Raw genomic sequence first — 15258 nt, forward strand, 5'->3', positions numbered from 1 at the left:
TGAAGAGAGAAAGAGAGAAGGGAAAGAGGGAGGGATTGAGAAAGAGAGAAAAACATTCACTTTACATTGGAGAACGAATTAGCAGGATAAGCTAAAGGATGATTACTACTCTGTAGATGGTGAAATTCAAATATCACAAGCGAAGTCTGAAATAGTTTTTGTTTAGCAGCCAAAATTATAGATAAAACAAACTCATATCCAAGCATTGCGACATGTTTGTTTTTAAAACGAAAAGATATTTTTTATATATACAGTACCATTCAAAAGATTGGACACACCTACTCATTCCAGGGTTTTTCTTTATTTTTTACTATTTTCTACATTGTAGAATAATAGTGAAAACATAAACTATGAACCCATATGGAATCAAGTAGTAATCAAAAAAGTGTTAAACAAATACAAATATTTTATGAGATTCTTCAAAGTAGCCACTCTTTGCCTTGATGACAGCTTTGCACACTCTTGGCATTCTCTCAACCAGCTTTCTATCATCATGTTAAATGTGCAACCAGAGGGAAAAGAACTCTGGACCACATTTACTCCACACACAGAGACGCATACAAAGCTCTCCCTCGCCCTCCATTTGGCAAATCTGACCATAATTCCATCCTCCTGATTCCTGCTTACAAGCAAAAATTAAAGCAGGAAGCACCAATGACTAGATCAATAAAAAAGTGGTCAGATGAAGCAGATGCTAAGTTACAGGACTGTTTTGCTAGCACAGACTGGAATATGTTCCGGGATTCCTCCAATGGCATTGAGGAGTACACCACATCTGTCATTGGCTTCATCAATAAGTGCATCGATGATGTCGTCCCCACAGTGACCGTACATACATACCCCAACCAGAAGCCATGGATTACAGGCAGCATCCGCACTGAGCTAAAAGCTAGAGCTGCCGCTTTCAAGGAGTGGGACTCTAACCCGGAAGCTTATAAGAAATCCCGCTATGCCCCCCCGACGAACCATCAAACAGGCAAAGCGTCAATACAGTACTAAGATAGAGTCGTACTACACCGGCTCCGACGCTCGTCGGATGTGGCAGGGCTTGCAAACCATTACAGACTGCAAAGGGAAGCACAGCCGAGAGTTGCTCACTGACACGAGCCTATCAGACGAGCTAAACTACTCGCTTCTAGGCAAATAACACTCAAACATGCATGAAAGCACCAGCTGTACAGGAAGATTGTGTGATCACGTTCTCCGCAGCAAATGTGAGTAAGACCTTTAGACAGGTCAACATTCACAAGGCCAAAGGGACAGATGGATTACCAGGACGTGTACTGTGAGCATGCTCTGACCAACTGGCAAGTGTCTTCACTGACATTTTCAACCTCTCCTTGTCCAAATCTGTAATTCCAACATGTTTTAAGCAGACCACCATAGTGACTGTGCCCAAGAACACTAAGGTAACCTGCCTAAATGACTACCGACACGTAGCCTGTCTGTAGCCATGAAGTGCTTTGAAAGGCTGGTCATGGCTCACATCAACACCATCATCCCAGAAACACTAGAGCAACTCCAATTTGCATACCGCCCAAACAGATCCACAGATGATGCAATCTCTATTGCACTCCACACTGCCCTTTCCCACCTGGACAAAAGGAACACCTATGTGCGTGCTCAGCCCTCTCCTGTACTGCCTGTTCACTCATGACTGCACAGCCAGGCATGACTCCAACACCATCATTACATTTCCGATGACACAACTGTGGTAGGCCTGATCACCGACAACAACGAGACAGCCTATAGGGAGGAGGTCAAAGACCTGGCAGTGTGGTGCCAGGACAACAACCTCTCCCTCAACGTGATCAAGACAAGAGATAATTGTGGACTACTGGAAAAAGAGGACCGAGCACGCCCCCATTCTCATCGACGGGGCTGCAGTGGAGCAGGTTGAGAGCTTCAAGTTCCTTGGTGTCCACATCACCAACAAACTAACATGGTCCAAGCACACAAGACAGTCGTGAAGCGGGCACAACAAAACCTATTCCCCCTCAGGAGACAAAGATTTGAAATGGGTCCTCAAATCCTCAAAAGGTTCTACAGCTGCACCATCGAGAGCATCCTGACTGGTTGCATCACTGCCTGGTATGGCAACTGCTCGGCCTCCGACCGCAAGGCACTACAGAGGGTAGTGCGTATGGCCCAGTACATCACTGGGGCCAAGCTTCCTGCCATCAAGGACCTCTATACCAGGCGATGTCAGAGGAAGGCCTTAAAAATTGTCAAAGACTCCAGCCACCCTAGTCATTGCCTGTTCTCTCTGCTTCCGCACGGCAAGCGGTACCGGAGCGCCAAGTCTAGGTCCAAGAGGCTTCTTAACAGCTTCTACCCCCGAGCCATAAGACTCCTGAACCTCTAGTCAAATGGCTACCCAGACTATTTGTCATCTATGCATAGTCACTTTAATAACTCTACCTACATGTACATACTACCTCAACTAACCGGTGGCCCTGCACATTGACTTTGTACCAGCACCCCCTGTATATATTGTTATTTTTTACTGCTGCTCTTTAATTACTTGTACTTTTCTCTCTTATTCTTATCCATATTTTTTTTTTAAACTGCACTGTTGGTTAGGGGCTCGTAAGTAAACATTTCACTGTAAGGTCTACTACACCTGTTGTATTTGGCGCTTGTGACTAATAAAATTTGATTTGAGGTAGTCACCTGGAATGCGTTTCAATGAACAGGTGTGCCTTGTTAAAAATGTATTCATGGAATTTCTTTCCTTAATGTGTTTGAGCCAATCAGTTGTGTTGTGACAGGGTAGGGTTGGTATACAGAAGATAGCCCTATATGGTAAAAAACCAAGTCCATATTATGGCAAGAACAGCTCAAATAAGCAAAGAGAAATGACAGTCCATCATTACTTTAAGACATGAAGGTCAGTCAATCTTGAAAATGTCAAGAACTTTGAAAGTTTCTTCAAGTGCAGTCGTAAAAACCATCAAGCGCTATGATGAAACTGGCTCTCATGAGGACCACCACAGGAAAGGAAGTCACAGAGTTACCTCTGCTGCAGAGGATAATCTCCGAATGTGTTGTTTCCGCCGTAATGCATAGAGGAGGTGTGACGGTGTGAGTATGCTTTGCTGGTGACACTGCCTGTGGTTTATTTAGAATTCAAGGCACACCTAACCAGCATGGCTACCACAGCATTCTGCAGCTATACACCATCCCATTTCGTTTGCGCTTAGTGGGACTATCATTTGTTTTTCAACAGGACAATGATCCAACACACCTCCAGGCTGTGTAAGGGCTATTTGACCAAGAATGTGAGTGATGGAGTGCTGCATCAGATGACCTGGCCTCCATAATCACTCAACCTCAACCCAATTGAGATATATTGGGATGAGTTGGATTGCAGAGTGAAGGAAAAGCAGCCAACCAGTGCTCAGCATACATCGGCAAGAAAAAGTATGTGAACCCTTTGGAAATACCTGGATTTCTGCATAAATTGGTCATAACATTTGATCTGATCTTCATCTAGGTCACAACAGTAGACAAACACAGTCTGCCTAAACTAATAACACACAGAACAGTTATACATTTTCATGTCTTTATTGAACACACCGTGTAAACATTCACAGTGCAGGGTGGAAAAAGTATGTGAACCCTTGGATTTAATAACTGGTTGACCCTCCTTTGGCAGCAATAACCTCAACCAAACGTTTTCTGTAGTTGCGGATCAGACCTGCACAATGGTCAGGAGGAATTTTGGACTATTCCTCTTTACACAACCGTTTCAGTTGAGCAATATTCTTGGGATGTCTGGTGTAAACTGCTCGAGGTCATGCCACAGCATCTCAATCGGGTTGATGTCAGGCCACTCCAGAAGGCGTATTTTTGTCTGTTGAAGCCATGCTGTTGTTGATTTACTTTTGTGTTTTGGGTCATTGTCCTGTTGAGTCACCCAACTTCTGTTGAGCTTCAATTGGCGGACAACCTAAACATTTTCTGCAAAATGTCTTGATAAACTTGGGAATTCATTTTTCCGTTGAGGATGGCAAGCTGTCCAGACCCTGAGGCAGCAAAGCAGCCCCAAACCATGATGCTCCTTCCACCATACTTTACAGTTGGGATGAGGTTTTGATGTTGGTGTGCTGTGCCTTTTTTTCTCCACACATATTGTGTGTTCCTTCCAAACAACTCAACTGTAGTTTAATCTGTCCTCAGAATATTTTGCCAGTAGCGCTGTGGAACATCCATGTGCACTTTTGCAAACTTCAGATGTGCAGCAATGTTTTTTTTGGACAGCAGTGGCTTCTTCCGTGGTGTCCTCCCATGAACACCATTCTTGGTGTCTACGTATCGTAGACTCGTCAACAGAGATGTTAGCATGTTCCAGAGATTTCTGTAAGTCTTTAGCTGACACTCAAGGATTCGTCTTAAACTCATTGAACATTCTGCGTTGTGCTCTTGCAGTCATCTTTGCAGGACGGCCACTCCTATGGAGAGTAGCAACAGTGCTGAACTTTCTCCATTTATAGACAATTTGCCTTACCGTGGACTGATGAACATCAAGGCTTTTAGAGATACTTTAGTAACCCTTTCCAGCTTTATGCAAGTCAACAATTCTTTATCTTGGGTCTTCTGAGATCTCTTTTGTTCGAGGCATGGTTCACATCAGGCAATGCTTCTTGTGAATAGCAAACACACATTTTGTGAGTGTTTTTTTATAGGGCAGGGCAGCTCTAACCAACATCTCCAATCTTGTCTCAATGATTGTACTCCTGGTTAGCTGACTCCTGACTCCAATTAGATTTTGGAGAAGTCATTAGCCTAGGGGTTCACATATATTTTCCAACCTACACTGTGAATGTTTAAAATATGTATTCAATATAGACAAGAAAAATACAATCATTTGTTATTAGGTTAAGCACACTATGTTTGTCTATTGTTGTGACTTAGACGAAGATCAGATCAAATTTGATGACCAATTTATGCAGAAATCCAGGTAATTCCAAAGGATTTGTATACTTTTTCTTGCCACTGTATGTGGGAACTCCTTCAAGACTGTTGAAAAAGCATTCCTCATGAAGCTGGTTGAGAGAATGCTAAGAGTGTGCAAAGCTGTCATCAAGGCAAAGGGTGGCTTCTTTGAAGAATCAAAAATACATTTTGATTTGTTTAACAATTTTTTGGTTACTACATGATTCCATTTGTGTTATTTCATAGTTTTTATGTCTTCACTATTATTCTACAATGTAGAAAATAGTAAAAATAAAGAAAAACCCTTGAATGAGTATGTGTCCAAACTTTTGACTAGTACTGTATCTATCCATTCGTATACCATTCACAGAGCCTACATGTCAACAGTGGCATGGCTTTCAACTGAAAACAATTATACATTTATATTGTGTAAACACATTATTTGTATTCAACTATCATTTCATTGTTTTACTGAAATCCCAATTCTATGCCTAACCCTTAGACTGAACTATCCTCTACACTATATATTTGATTGTCCCCCCCAATGACCACCACTGTGATGCCATCCTAGATGGAGGAAAACTGATTCAGTTTGCTCTCCTTGAAATCTGCAACAAAATAAAGTTGTGTCACTAGCCATGGGCAACCTCATCTAGCCAGGTCATGGCACTGTTCCTGCAGAACTGAGTGAGAGGAGGGAAGGGGAAATGGGTTTTGGGAGTGACAGTAGCTAAATTAGGAAGGCAGGGTGAAAAGCAGCCAAAGCTATCATCTGCTAAGAGCGCAACTCACAACACACATTCCTGGAGAAACAGATATGGTGAACACATCAATGTAGCTGCTTAATATTTACAGCCCTAATTCCATCTCGTGACAGACATTCTCATACTATAATATTGTTGATTATTAACTATGAGCGCCACTTTGTGTCTGAGATGATATTGACATCGGACATGGAGAAACATTAAGAGTAGCAGCAGGGGTGTACTCAAACTGCAAAAGTAATGAAAATGTATTAGATTATGTTTTATATTTATATTGTGACTGATGGGGAAATCCAAAAGCAATGCCAAACAACCTCTAGTCTGCACACGAATAAGTACTTTTTTTGGCAGGGAGGGCAGGAATGGGTGTCAAGTGTGGTTGCGCTCATACAAGGCTTACCGGCATTTTCCAAAACCTGAGGACTGACTGGTTTACTTGCCTGCTTGGATTACCTCTTTTGCTTTATTGACCTGGAATTCAGTGGAACATAGTGATAGTGAGCACGTCAACAGGTTCTCTGCTCCAATACAGAGTACAAGAACTCCATCCCCCTCCAAAGCTTGAAAAGTGTTGTTTGGATGGGATTATAGAATTAACTGCATGTCAAGTCTATACTTTTACATTTAGTGTCAATTATATCTCCTCTGACCAAAAGATAACATGGTAAAGAAAGTAGACATTTGTAAAAGTCAAAGCATTTAAAATATGTATTTTGATGGGGCAATAATATATTTTCTATTTTCTTCTCCCCTTTCCCTGCTTGGTATTGAAGATCTGTTGACGTAAAGTATGACCTTCTCAAAGAGTCTTCAGAGGCAACGAGCTGATAAACAGCCCTGTTAAAAGCCCAAAAAGCGATAGCAAATGTTATGTGCCTCTAGTGAGACCATCTATGGCATTTCCAGATTGCTCTGAAAAGCTGTCAAGGATATAAGACAATGGTAAGCAACCCCAAATGTAAGACTGAATGAATCGGTTTCCATGGAGAGTAGAAGATTCATTCATAAGGGGGTGGTCTGAGTATTGGATTTATTCAAGCCCTACACAGAGTACAGACAAAATATGTGTAGCGTTTTCTGTTACTATACCTGTGCATCAATGATCTTCTGCTTGGCATCTATGACAGCCTGCATCTCTGCATGGTCTCTCTTCAGCTCCTCCTCTACAGCAATTAACCTGTGAGTGACAGAGCATTGCCATCTCAGATGCATACAAACCTAAAGGGGAGGTCATAGGCTGCACCTCAAATGGTAGACCCTGGTCAAAAGTAGTGCACTATACAGGGCATTTGGAAAGTATTCAGTCCCCTTCCCCTTTTCCACATTTTGTTATGTTACAGCCTTATTCTAAAATGGATTCAATTGTTTTTTCCCCTCATCAATCTACACACAATAACCCATAATGGCAGAGCAAAACCAGGTTTTTAGAATTTTTTGCAAATATATCAATAAACCCCCCCTGGAAATATGACATTTACATAATTATTCAGACCCTTTACTTAGTACTTTGTTGAAGCACCTTTGGCAGCAATTACAGCCTCTAGTCTTCCTGGTTATGACGCTACAAGCTTGGCACACATGTATTTGGGGAGTTTCTCCCATTCTTCTCTGCAGTTCCTCTCAAGCTCTGTCAGGTTGGATGGGGAGTGTCGCTGCACAGCTATTTTCAGTTATCTCCAGAGATGTTTGATCGGGTTCAAGTCCAGGCTCTTGCTGGGCCAATCAAGGATATTCAGAGACTTGTCCCGAAGTCAGGGTCGTTGTCCTGTTGGAAGGTGAACTGTCGCCCCTGTCTGAGGTCCTAAGCAAGTTTTCATCAAGGATCTGCTCCATTCATCTTTCCCTCGATCCTGACTAGTCTCCCTGCCGCTGAAAAACATCCCCACAGCATGCTTCAGCGTAGGGATGGTGCCATGTTTCTTCCAGACGTGATGCTTGGCATTCAGGCTTGAGAGTGCTTTTGGCAAACTCCAAGTGGGCTGTCATGTGCCTTTTACTGAGGAGTGGCTTCCGTCTGGCCACAAAGGCCTGATTGATGGAGTGCTGCAGAGATGGTTGTCCTTCTGGAAGGTTCTCCCATCTCCACAGAGGAACTCTGGAGCTCTGTCAGGCCCTTCTCCCCTGATTGTGCAGTCTGGCCAGGTAGCCAGCTCTAGGAAGAGTCTTGGTGGTTCCAAACCTTTTAAGAATGATGGCGGCCACTGTGTTCTTGGGGATCTTCAATGCTGCAGAAATGTTTGGTACCCTTCCCCAGATCTGTGCCTCGACACTATCATGTCTCGGAGCTCTACGGACAATTCCTTCGACCTCATGGCTTGGTTTTTGCTCTGACATGCACTGTCAACAGACCTGCTGTCCCAGACCTGCTGGAACCCTGACCTGTTCACTGGACGTGCTACCTGTCCCAGACCTGCTGTTTTCAACTCTCTAGAGACAGCAGGAGTGGTAGAGATACTCTCAAAGATCGGCTATGAAAAAGCCAACTGACACTTACTGTTGTGTTACTGACTTGTTGCACCCTCAACAACTACTATGATTATTACTATTTGACCATGCTGGTCATTTATGAACATTTGAACATCTTGGCCATGTGCTGTTATAATCTCCACCCGGCACAGCCAGAAGAGGACTGGCAACCCCTCATAGCCTGGTTCCTCTCTAGGTTTCTTCCTAGGTTTTGGCCTTTCTAGGGAGTTTTTCCTAGCCACCATGCTTCTACACCTGCATTGCTTGCTGTTTGGGGTTTTAGGCTGGGTTTCTGTACAGCACTTTGAGATATCAGCTGATGTAAGAAGGGCTATATAAATACATTTGATTTGATATAGACAGGTGGGTGCCTTTCCAAATCATGTCCAATCAATTGAATTTACCACAAGTGGACTCCAATCAAGTTGTAGAAACATCTCAAGGATGATCAATGGAAACAGGATGCACCTGAGCTCAATTTCGAGTCTCATAACATAGGTATTCAGACCCTAAGCAAGTAAGGCATTTCTAAAAACCTGTTTTTGCTTTGTCATTATGGGTTATTCTGTGTAGATTGATGAGGAAGAAAATTATTTTATCCATTTTAGAATTTGGCTGTAACAAAATGTGGGAAAAGTCAAGGGGTCTGAATACTTTCCGAATGCACTGTATATAGGGCATAGGGTGCCATTTGGGACAACTATACAAGACACTATAGACACGCCATTAAGCAGTCAATCTGTGATTTTGCTTCCATTCAATCATTCATTCATTCATTCAAAGGAATTCCGACTGGAGTATGGGCTTGTTTTAAGCAAAATCATCCAGAGGGTGCCTAGTAATGCCTACCTGCAGATGATGCTCTTCATCTGGTTGTCCTTCTCCTCCTGCTGCCGCCGCAGCCTCTCCTCGCTGTCCTCCAGGCGGGCCTTGTACTCCATCAGCAGTTTCTGCATCTGCTGCTCCTGGGCCAGTAGACGTCTCTCGTACTCCTCCAGACACCGACTAGACACCCGCAGGCGCTCCTTCAGCTTGGAGATCTCCTGTTCATACTGGCGGGAGAGAGGAGAGAAAAACAGAGATAGAGGGAAAGAGAAAGCGAGGCAGACAGACAGAGGGAAAGTGAGAGAGAGAGAGAGAGAGAGAGAGGGAAAGAGAAAGTGAGTGGGAGGGAGGGAGGGGACGATCATGTTAGTCATGACTAAGACTATCTCTGTCTGCCTACACTGGCTTAGCAGGCTGATGTGTTGACTTGGATGATTAGGAAGAAGTCAGTCATTTAACTTGGAAATATTTTGGCCATCAAACCCTCATTGACTGTAACTCTGGCTGTGTCTTTACCTTCTTGGCGTGCCTGCTGTCCTCCCTGCTCTGATCTGCTGGGGCCGCCTCGTCCTCGAACTGGCCATTATTCAGTACCCACGCCGCTGTCCTCTCTACCGGTGACATGGTGACTGGCTCTACCGGCGATGCCACCTGCACCACCACAGATACATGTATGTCAATCAAATCTACCCTGAGTGCCTTTGGCCACACTTTATTTCTTGATAATAATAATAACAGTTATTATATAGGGGTGTCGGAGCGGAATGTGTGTGAAGTGTAGTTCTGTATGCCAGACCAGTACCTGCGGTGGCGTCTGCTGCTTGGCCACGCTCCTGACAGCGGGCACAGGGCTCTCCATGGAGCAGGTGGATTGTTGGTGTGAGCGGCCTCCTGTGCCTGGCTGGGCCTGGATGGGGATAGGCATGGGCTCTGTGTTGATGGAGCTGCTGCTGCGCAGAGAGGCGCTGTGGGGCAGGGAGCGGGGCAGGGAGCGGGGCGTTCGGGCCCCACCACTCCCCCCGCTGCGGCTCTGCTGCTCCACCCTTACGATGTGGGCCGTGCTGCTTTGCCTGGGCACTGCCACAGCGTGGGCTCCTCTGTGGTGGTCTGGCAGGTTGTGGCGGCGCGGCGTGGAGCAGTCTTCGCTCTGCGTGCTCCGCCGGCTGAACTCCTCCAGACTGCTATTGGACGGGACCCTGCCCCCTTTCCCCCCCTGGCTCCCGCCTCCAAACTCAACCTCCGAGTTGCTGTGGCTGCGGGAGCTATCGGTGCTCAGGTTCTCAGAGCTGGAGTCCGGCTGCAGGGAGTGCACTGAGTGGGAGTGGACCGAGTGTGTTGTGGAGTGTACTGCTGTTTGTTGTTGTGTCTGGTTGCTAAGGTGATAGACAGGGTTCTGGAAAGACAGGGGCTGGAGGCTCCTCTGCTGGCTGAGGGAAGGGTGCAGGGGCCGACGCACCTGGGGTGCACTCTGGGGGAGGTTGTCCTGTAACGAGGGCTTCTGGTGGAGGGCTTGGTGTGACTGTGAGGTGGTAGCTTGGTGGGGGTGTCCGATAGAAAGCTGGGAGCCCACCCTGCTCAGCTTGGGGGGAGCATCGTGGAGGGGGAGGGGTCCCTTGCCACTCTGGACCATGTGAGAGTCCTGAAGGTCCACCAGGGAGATGCTGCGTCCGCTGGGCAGGAGGTTCTCTCTCTCATCCTTGTCTGAGAAGCTCATGCTATGGCCGGACGACTGCTGGCCCAGGAGAGGGTGCTTCCCCCGGTGAAGGCCGTTCGTAACATGCTCTTGGACTGGGGACTTGTTTCTGCCAACCTCACTGCAAAACGTGGACAGTAAACACACAACACATTAACAGAGAGTTCCGAAACCAAAGCTAGGACCAGACCAAGAACATGTGTACATCCCAAATGGCATCCTATTCCATATGTAGCGCACTACTTTTGAACAGGGCCCATAGGGGTCTGATAAAAATTAGTGCACTATAAATGACTAGGAAATAGAGTTCCATTTGGGACTCACTACATGAAATGTAAGCTACCTTCTTTTCAAGTTTAACTCAAATGTTCCTTTAGCAACAATGTTCACGCTGATTCACTTTAAAACCCTCCATCTCGGATTCCCTCATTACCTCTACAGCCGCTAAAAATAGGAAGTCTCTAGCTGCAGCTTTATTTAGAAAGATCCTAGCAGCAAGTCATCTCCCAAGTCAATACACCATGAAACAACTCATCTATATAAAATGCATGAGCACACCAACATCTTTCAACCTCTGGGATAACTGGCACAAAATCACCAGATGAAACATCCTTTGAAAATAACTACACCACAGAATTAGGCCATGCATGGCTGGGTGGTGATTGGCAATACCATTGCTGCAGTTGTGACCATTTTGGAGCACTACCTGTCAGCCGGATCTTCGAATATCCTCTGCAGGCCTGAGGAGATGCTGCCACTGATGTTGTGTGAGGAGCTGTAGTCCTGGAAGCGTCGGAGCTGCTGCTGGATGGGTGTGGGGCTAGACAGAGAGCGGGCTATGTCCCCCAGGATGCGGGGCAGGGGGCCCAGCTTGGCTACGGTCGCCTGCAGGAAGGAATTTTCACCCTGGGTTGCATGTTACCAAGACAAGGGGCAGCAGCACCAGGCCACGTCACCCAGCATTGTGGAATGAGGATGGCAGAAGGTTTGGAGGGCGGAGGATTGATGGGTTGGATTTGTTGGTTGGTTGGCAATGAGAGGCACCATAATGCATTGGTATTGGCGGGATAGTGTAACCATGAAGACACCAAGTGTGTGTGTTGGGCGGAGTGGAAAAGGGGAAAGGGGGAAAGGGTGGGCGTAGAGGCAAAAGGAAAGAAAGTAGATACATAAGAGGAAAAAACATAAGGAAATTAATAAGTTTGGGGTAAAAAATGTAAACACATGCCACTAAATAACAGACATTCCAAACACAGCAAACATGCATCAAGGGCAAACGAATACAGAAGGTTGTGAGGTAAGATGCAGGAAGGATTTAAATGGATGTTGTAAAACAACTAGGGTTCACGGAACATTTGTGCAGAGGGGTGTAAATAACGCAGTAGAATAAACATGCATTAAAATAAACTGATGTACAGCGCAGGAGCCTTGCGGGATTAAGGTTAGGGGGAGTGGTGGGAACAGTGAATGAGTGGGTGATGTTACCCTGCTGTAAAACCTTTAACATACGACTTCTAGACTCGACAGACATTAAGGAACATCCTAGTGAAAGAAATGTGGGGTAAAAACATCCTGGACAGTAATAACTAAGTTTCTCTCTTCTCATAAAGTCGTTAACTAACCCTTTAGCTACGGCACGGCAGGCTTCAGATGTAAGTCAATGTGGTGTAAGCTGATTAGGCAGACTTGTCCTAACGGCACTTAATATTATTAGACCATTGCACGGGATTATGTCACAGTGATCTTATTAGACCCATCTACCCACATTTCATCCAGAAAAACATTATTACACTCAGCATTACTCAGAATCATACATTTGTGCATTTAGATTCATAGCAGCTGTAAAAATCCCCTCCAAGCCTGCAAACGTAGTAGTCAAACAGATTAGGGAAAGAAAGATCTTTGTCAGGATAACACACAATCAGATGGGCAGACCCAAACCCACTACACACCACTGCAAGGTATCATTTGCAGCAGAGCCTCTTAACTCAACAGAAACCTACTAAGGGCCACAATTAGGAGCCTTAGCATCTCATTAAAGTACAGCGCTTTCCTTTTCTTCATTAGGCTTACAAAAGATATGAATGTGTCCCAAATTGCACTACATTCCCTATGTAATGCCTTATGGGCCCTGGTCAAAAGTAGTTAAAGGGAACAGGGTGACACAATAAAGGGAACAGGGTGCCATTTGGGATGAAAATTATGTTTTTACAACATCTGTTAACAGAGGTATCATTGCTTCTCACTCCAAGGTCTTCCTTACCTTGTCCAACTGGGACACCACGTCCCACAGGAGCGAGTGGAGGACAGACAGCTCCCGGCCAAGGTCGATGTAACCTTCGAATCCTGGCGTGTTGGAGATGGTCTCTGGGTTGGAGATCTCCGTGAGGAAACGCATCATACCTGCCCATTCGTGCTCCAGGAAGTCGTTCATGAACGCCATGTACTCCTCTTTGTTGCCAAACCTTGGACACGGACAATAACAAGCGTTCATATGATGCACTTTCTACTTAGGGCGACATGCTTTGATTGTCTTGTCAATTTGCAAAGGTGAAATTCTAAACGAAATGCTACCTTATTCCCTATACAGAGTCAGGGCCTGGTCAAAAGTAATGTACTATAGGGGGCCGTTTATATACGTAGCCGTGGTCTACCATACCACCAGCAACAGGCGAAACCTACTTGGCGAAGTTGGCCAGGTTCTGAATGACCTTGGCGATGAGAGTGAGGGTACGGGAAGTGCGGTCGTCAGGGTACTCCTGCATGAGGCTGAAGAGTGAGGGGGACATGATGGCGGGACAGAGGAAGCGGAGGAACAAGGAGGCGCTGATAAGGCGCTTGCTAATGTCCTGGTTCCCTCGGGTCAGACACTGCTGCTTCCACGCTGCAAACACCTCCTTTAGCTCCCGCGGGAACACACTAGGGAGGCAGAGGGAAGAGTCAGTGTATAGGAGATTATTTGGAATCACAAGCTCATGAGGTAGCCCTGCCTGCTAGTGTAACACTCGGCCCAAGAGGGAATGTCCTCTTGGTTAAGATGCTGGTTTCCCGAGTGTGACGACCGTGGTGTGAATCAGACAAAATGTACAAGCACCACCACATATTACCACCAGGTGGCAGCATGCACTTTACATCATCACTAAATTGAAGCCAAGCCAGACATGCTGTATCCTCCATCTCTATCTCTTTCAAAACAACAAGACTAAACAAGTACCCCAAATCTGTGTTTCAAGTTCCGCAGTGCTGCAGATATTCTTCTCTATTCACATAATGTCATAGCTACCCATTTACAAGGAGCTGGGGCTTGCCTTAAGTGGAGGCAAGTCAAGGCCCTCTGGCTATGTGGCTCAGGGTCATTGACCTTAACTCTTTAAGGTATAGGGGGCAGTATTTTCATTTTCGGATGAAAATATTTGCAGATTATTAGTAGATTTGGATAGAAAACACTCTGAAGTTTCTAAAACTGTTTGAATGATGTCTGTGAGTATAACAGAACTCATATGGCAGGCAAAAACCTGAGAAAAATCCAACCAGGAAGTGGGAAATCTGAGAATTGTAGTTCTTTTGAATCCCTATCGAAACTACAGTGTCTGTGGGGTCACGTTGCACTTCCTAAGGCTTCCATTGGCTGTCAACAGCCTTTAGAAATGTGTTTCATCCTTCTCCTGTTACTGGGCAGAAAATAGGAGCTCAGTCAATGAGTGAACTGCCTATGGACAAAGGACTTGGTGACGTGCGAGCCCGCCAGCGCGCCCCTCCTTTTTCTTCTTAAATTAATACGCTATTGTCCGGTTGGAATATTATCGACGTTTTATGTTAAAAAGACCCTAAGGATTGATTGTAAACAACGTTTGACATGTATCTATGAACGGTAATGGAACTATTTGACTTTTCGTCTCTGGTACTGTGCTCACGCGTTATGCCTTTGGATAGTGATCTGAACGCACAAACAAAACTGAGGTATTTGGACATAAATATGGAGTATTTCGAACAAAACAAACATTTCTTGTGGAAGTAGGAGTCCTCGGAGTGCATTCTGACGAAGATCAGCAAAGGTAAGAGAATATTTATAATACTAATTCAGAGTTTTGTTGATGCCAGAACTTGGCGGGTAGCTGTATAGCTTGCTTCGATGGCTGAGCTATGTACTCATAATATTGAACAATGTGCTTTCTCCGTAAAGTTATTTTGAAATCTGACAAAGCGGTTGCGTCAAGGAGTAGTGTATCTATAATTCTTTCAATAACTGTTGTAAATTCTATCAACGTTTATGATTACTATTTTTGTAAATTGATGTGAACATTCACCGAACGTTTTGGTGGGAATACATTTTCTGAACATCACGCGCCAATGTAAAATGCTGTTTTTGGATATAAATATGAACTTTATCGAGCAAAACATACATGTATTGTATAACATGAAGTCCTATGAGTGCCATCTGATGAAGATCATCAAAGGTTAGTGAATATTTTAGCTGTACTTTTGATTTTTGTCATGCATGTCCTTGCTTGGAAAATGGCTGTGTTTTTTTTTGGTGAAGTTTATGTCCTAACATAATCTAATTTTATGCTT

General features: G+C 44.9%; 1 protein-coding gene across 6 annotated transcripts in view; it reads right to left on the minus strand.

Moving 5' to 3' along the window:
- Positions 1-15258, minus strand: part of LOC106569068 (ras GTPase-activating protein nGAP) — a 100393-nt gene that overhangs the window by 1069 nt on the left and 84066 nt on the right. For 4 of the 6 annotated variants that reach the window (XM_014140017.3, XM_014140015.3, XM_014140014.3 and 1 more), the window contains 7 exons: positions 13369-13605; positions 12950-13151; positions 11393-11592; positions 9796-10807; positions 9510-9644; positions 9018-9220; positions 6792-6879 (listed from right to left, as the gene is read on the minus strand). In XM_014140017.3, coding sequence (XP_013995492.2) covers positions 6792-6879; positions 9018-9220; positions 9510-9644; positions 9796-10807; positions 11393-11592; positions 12950-13151; positions 13369-13605 — 2077 coding nt within the window. Of the gene's footprint in view, positions 1-5; positions 6174-6791; positions 6880-9017; positions 9221-9509; positions 9645-9795; positions 10808-11392; positions 11593-12949; positions 13152-13368; positions 13606-15258 lie in introns of those variants that run through there. The other 2 variants (XM_045694086.2, XM_014140016.3) reach the window with 2 other exon arrangements.

The sequence above is a fragment of the Salmo salar genome, chromosome 14, assembly GCF_965601325.2.
Source record: "Salmo salar chromosome 14, fSalSal1, whole genome shotgun sequence".
In the NCBI taxonomy this organism is placed as follows: domain Eukaryota; kingdom Metazoa; phylum Chordata; class Actinopteri; order Salmoniformes; family Salmonidae; genus Salmo; species Salmo salar.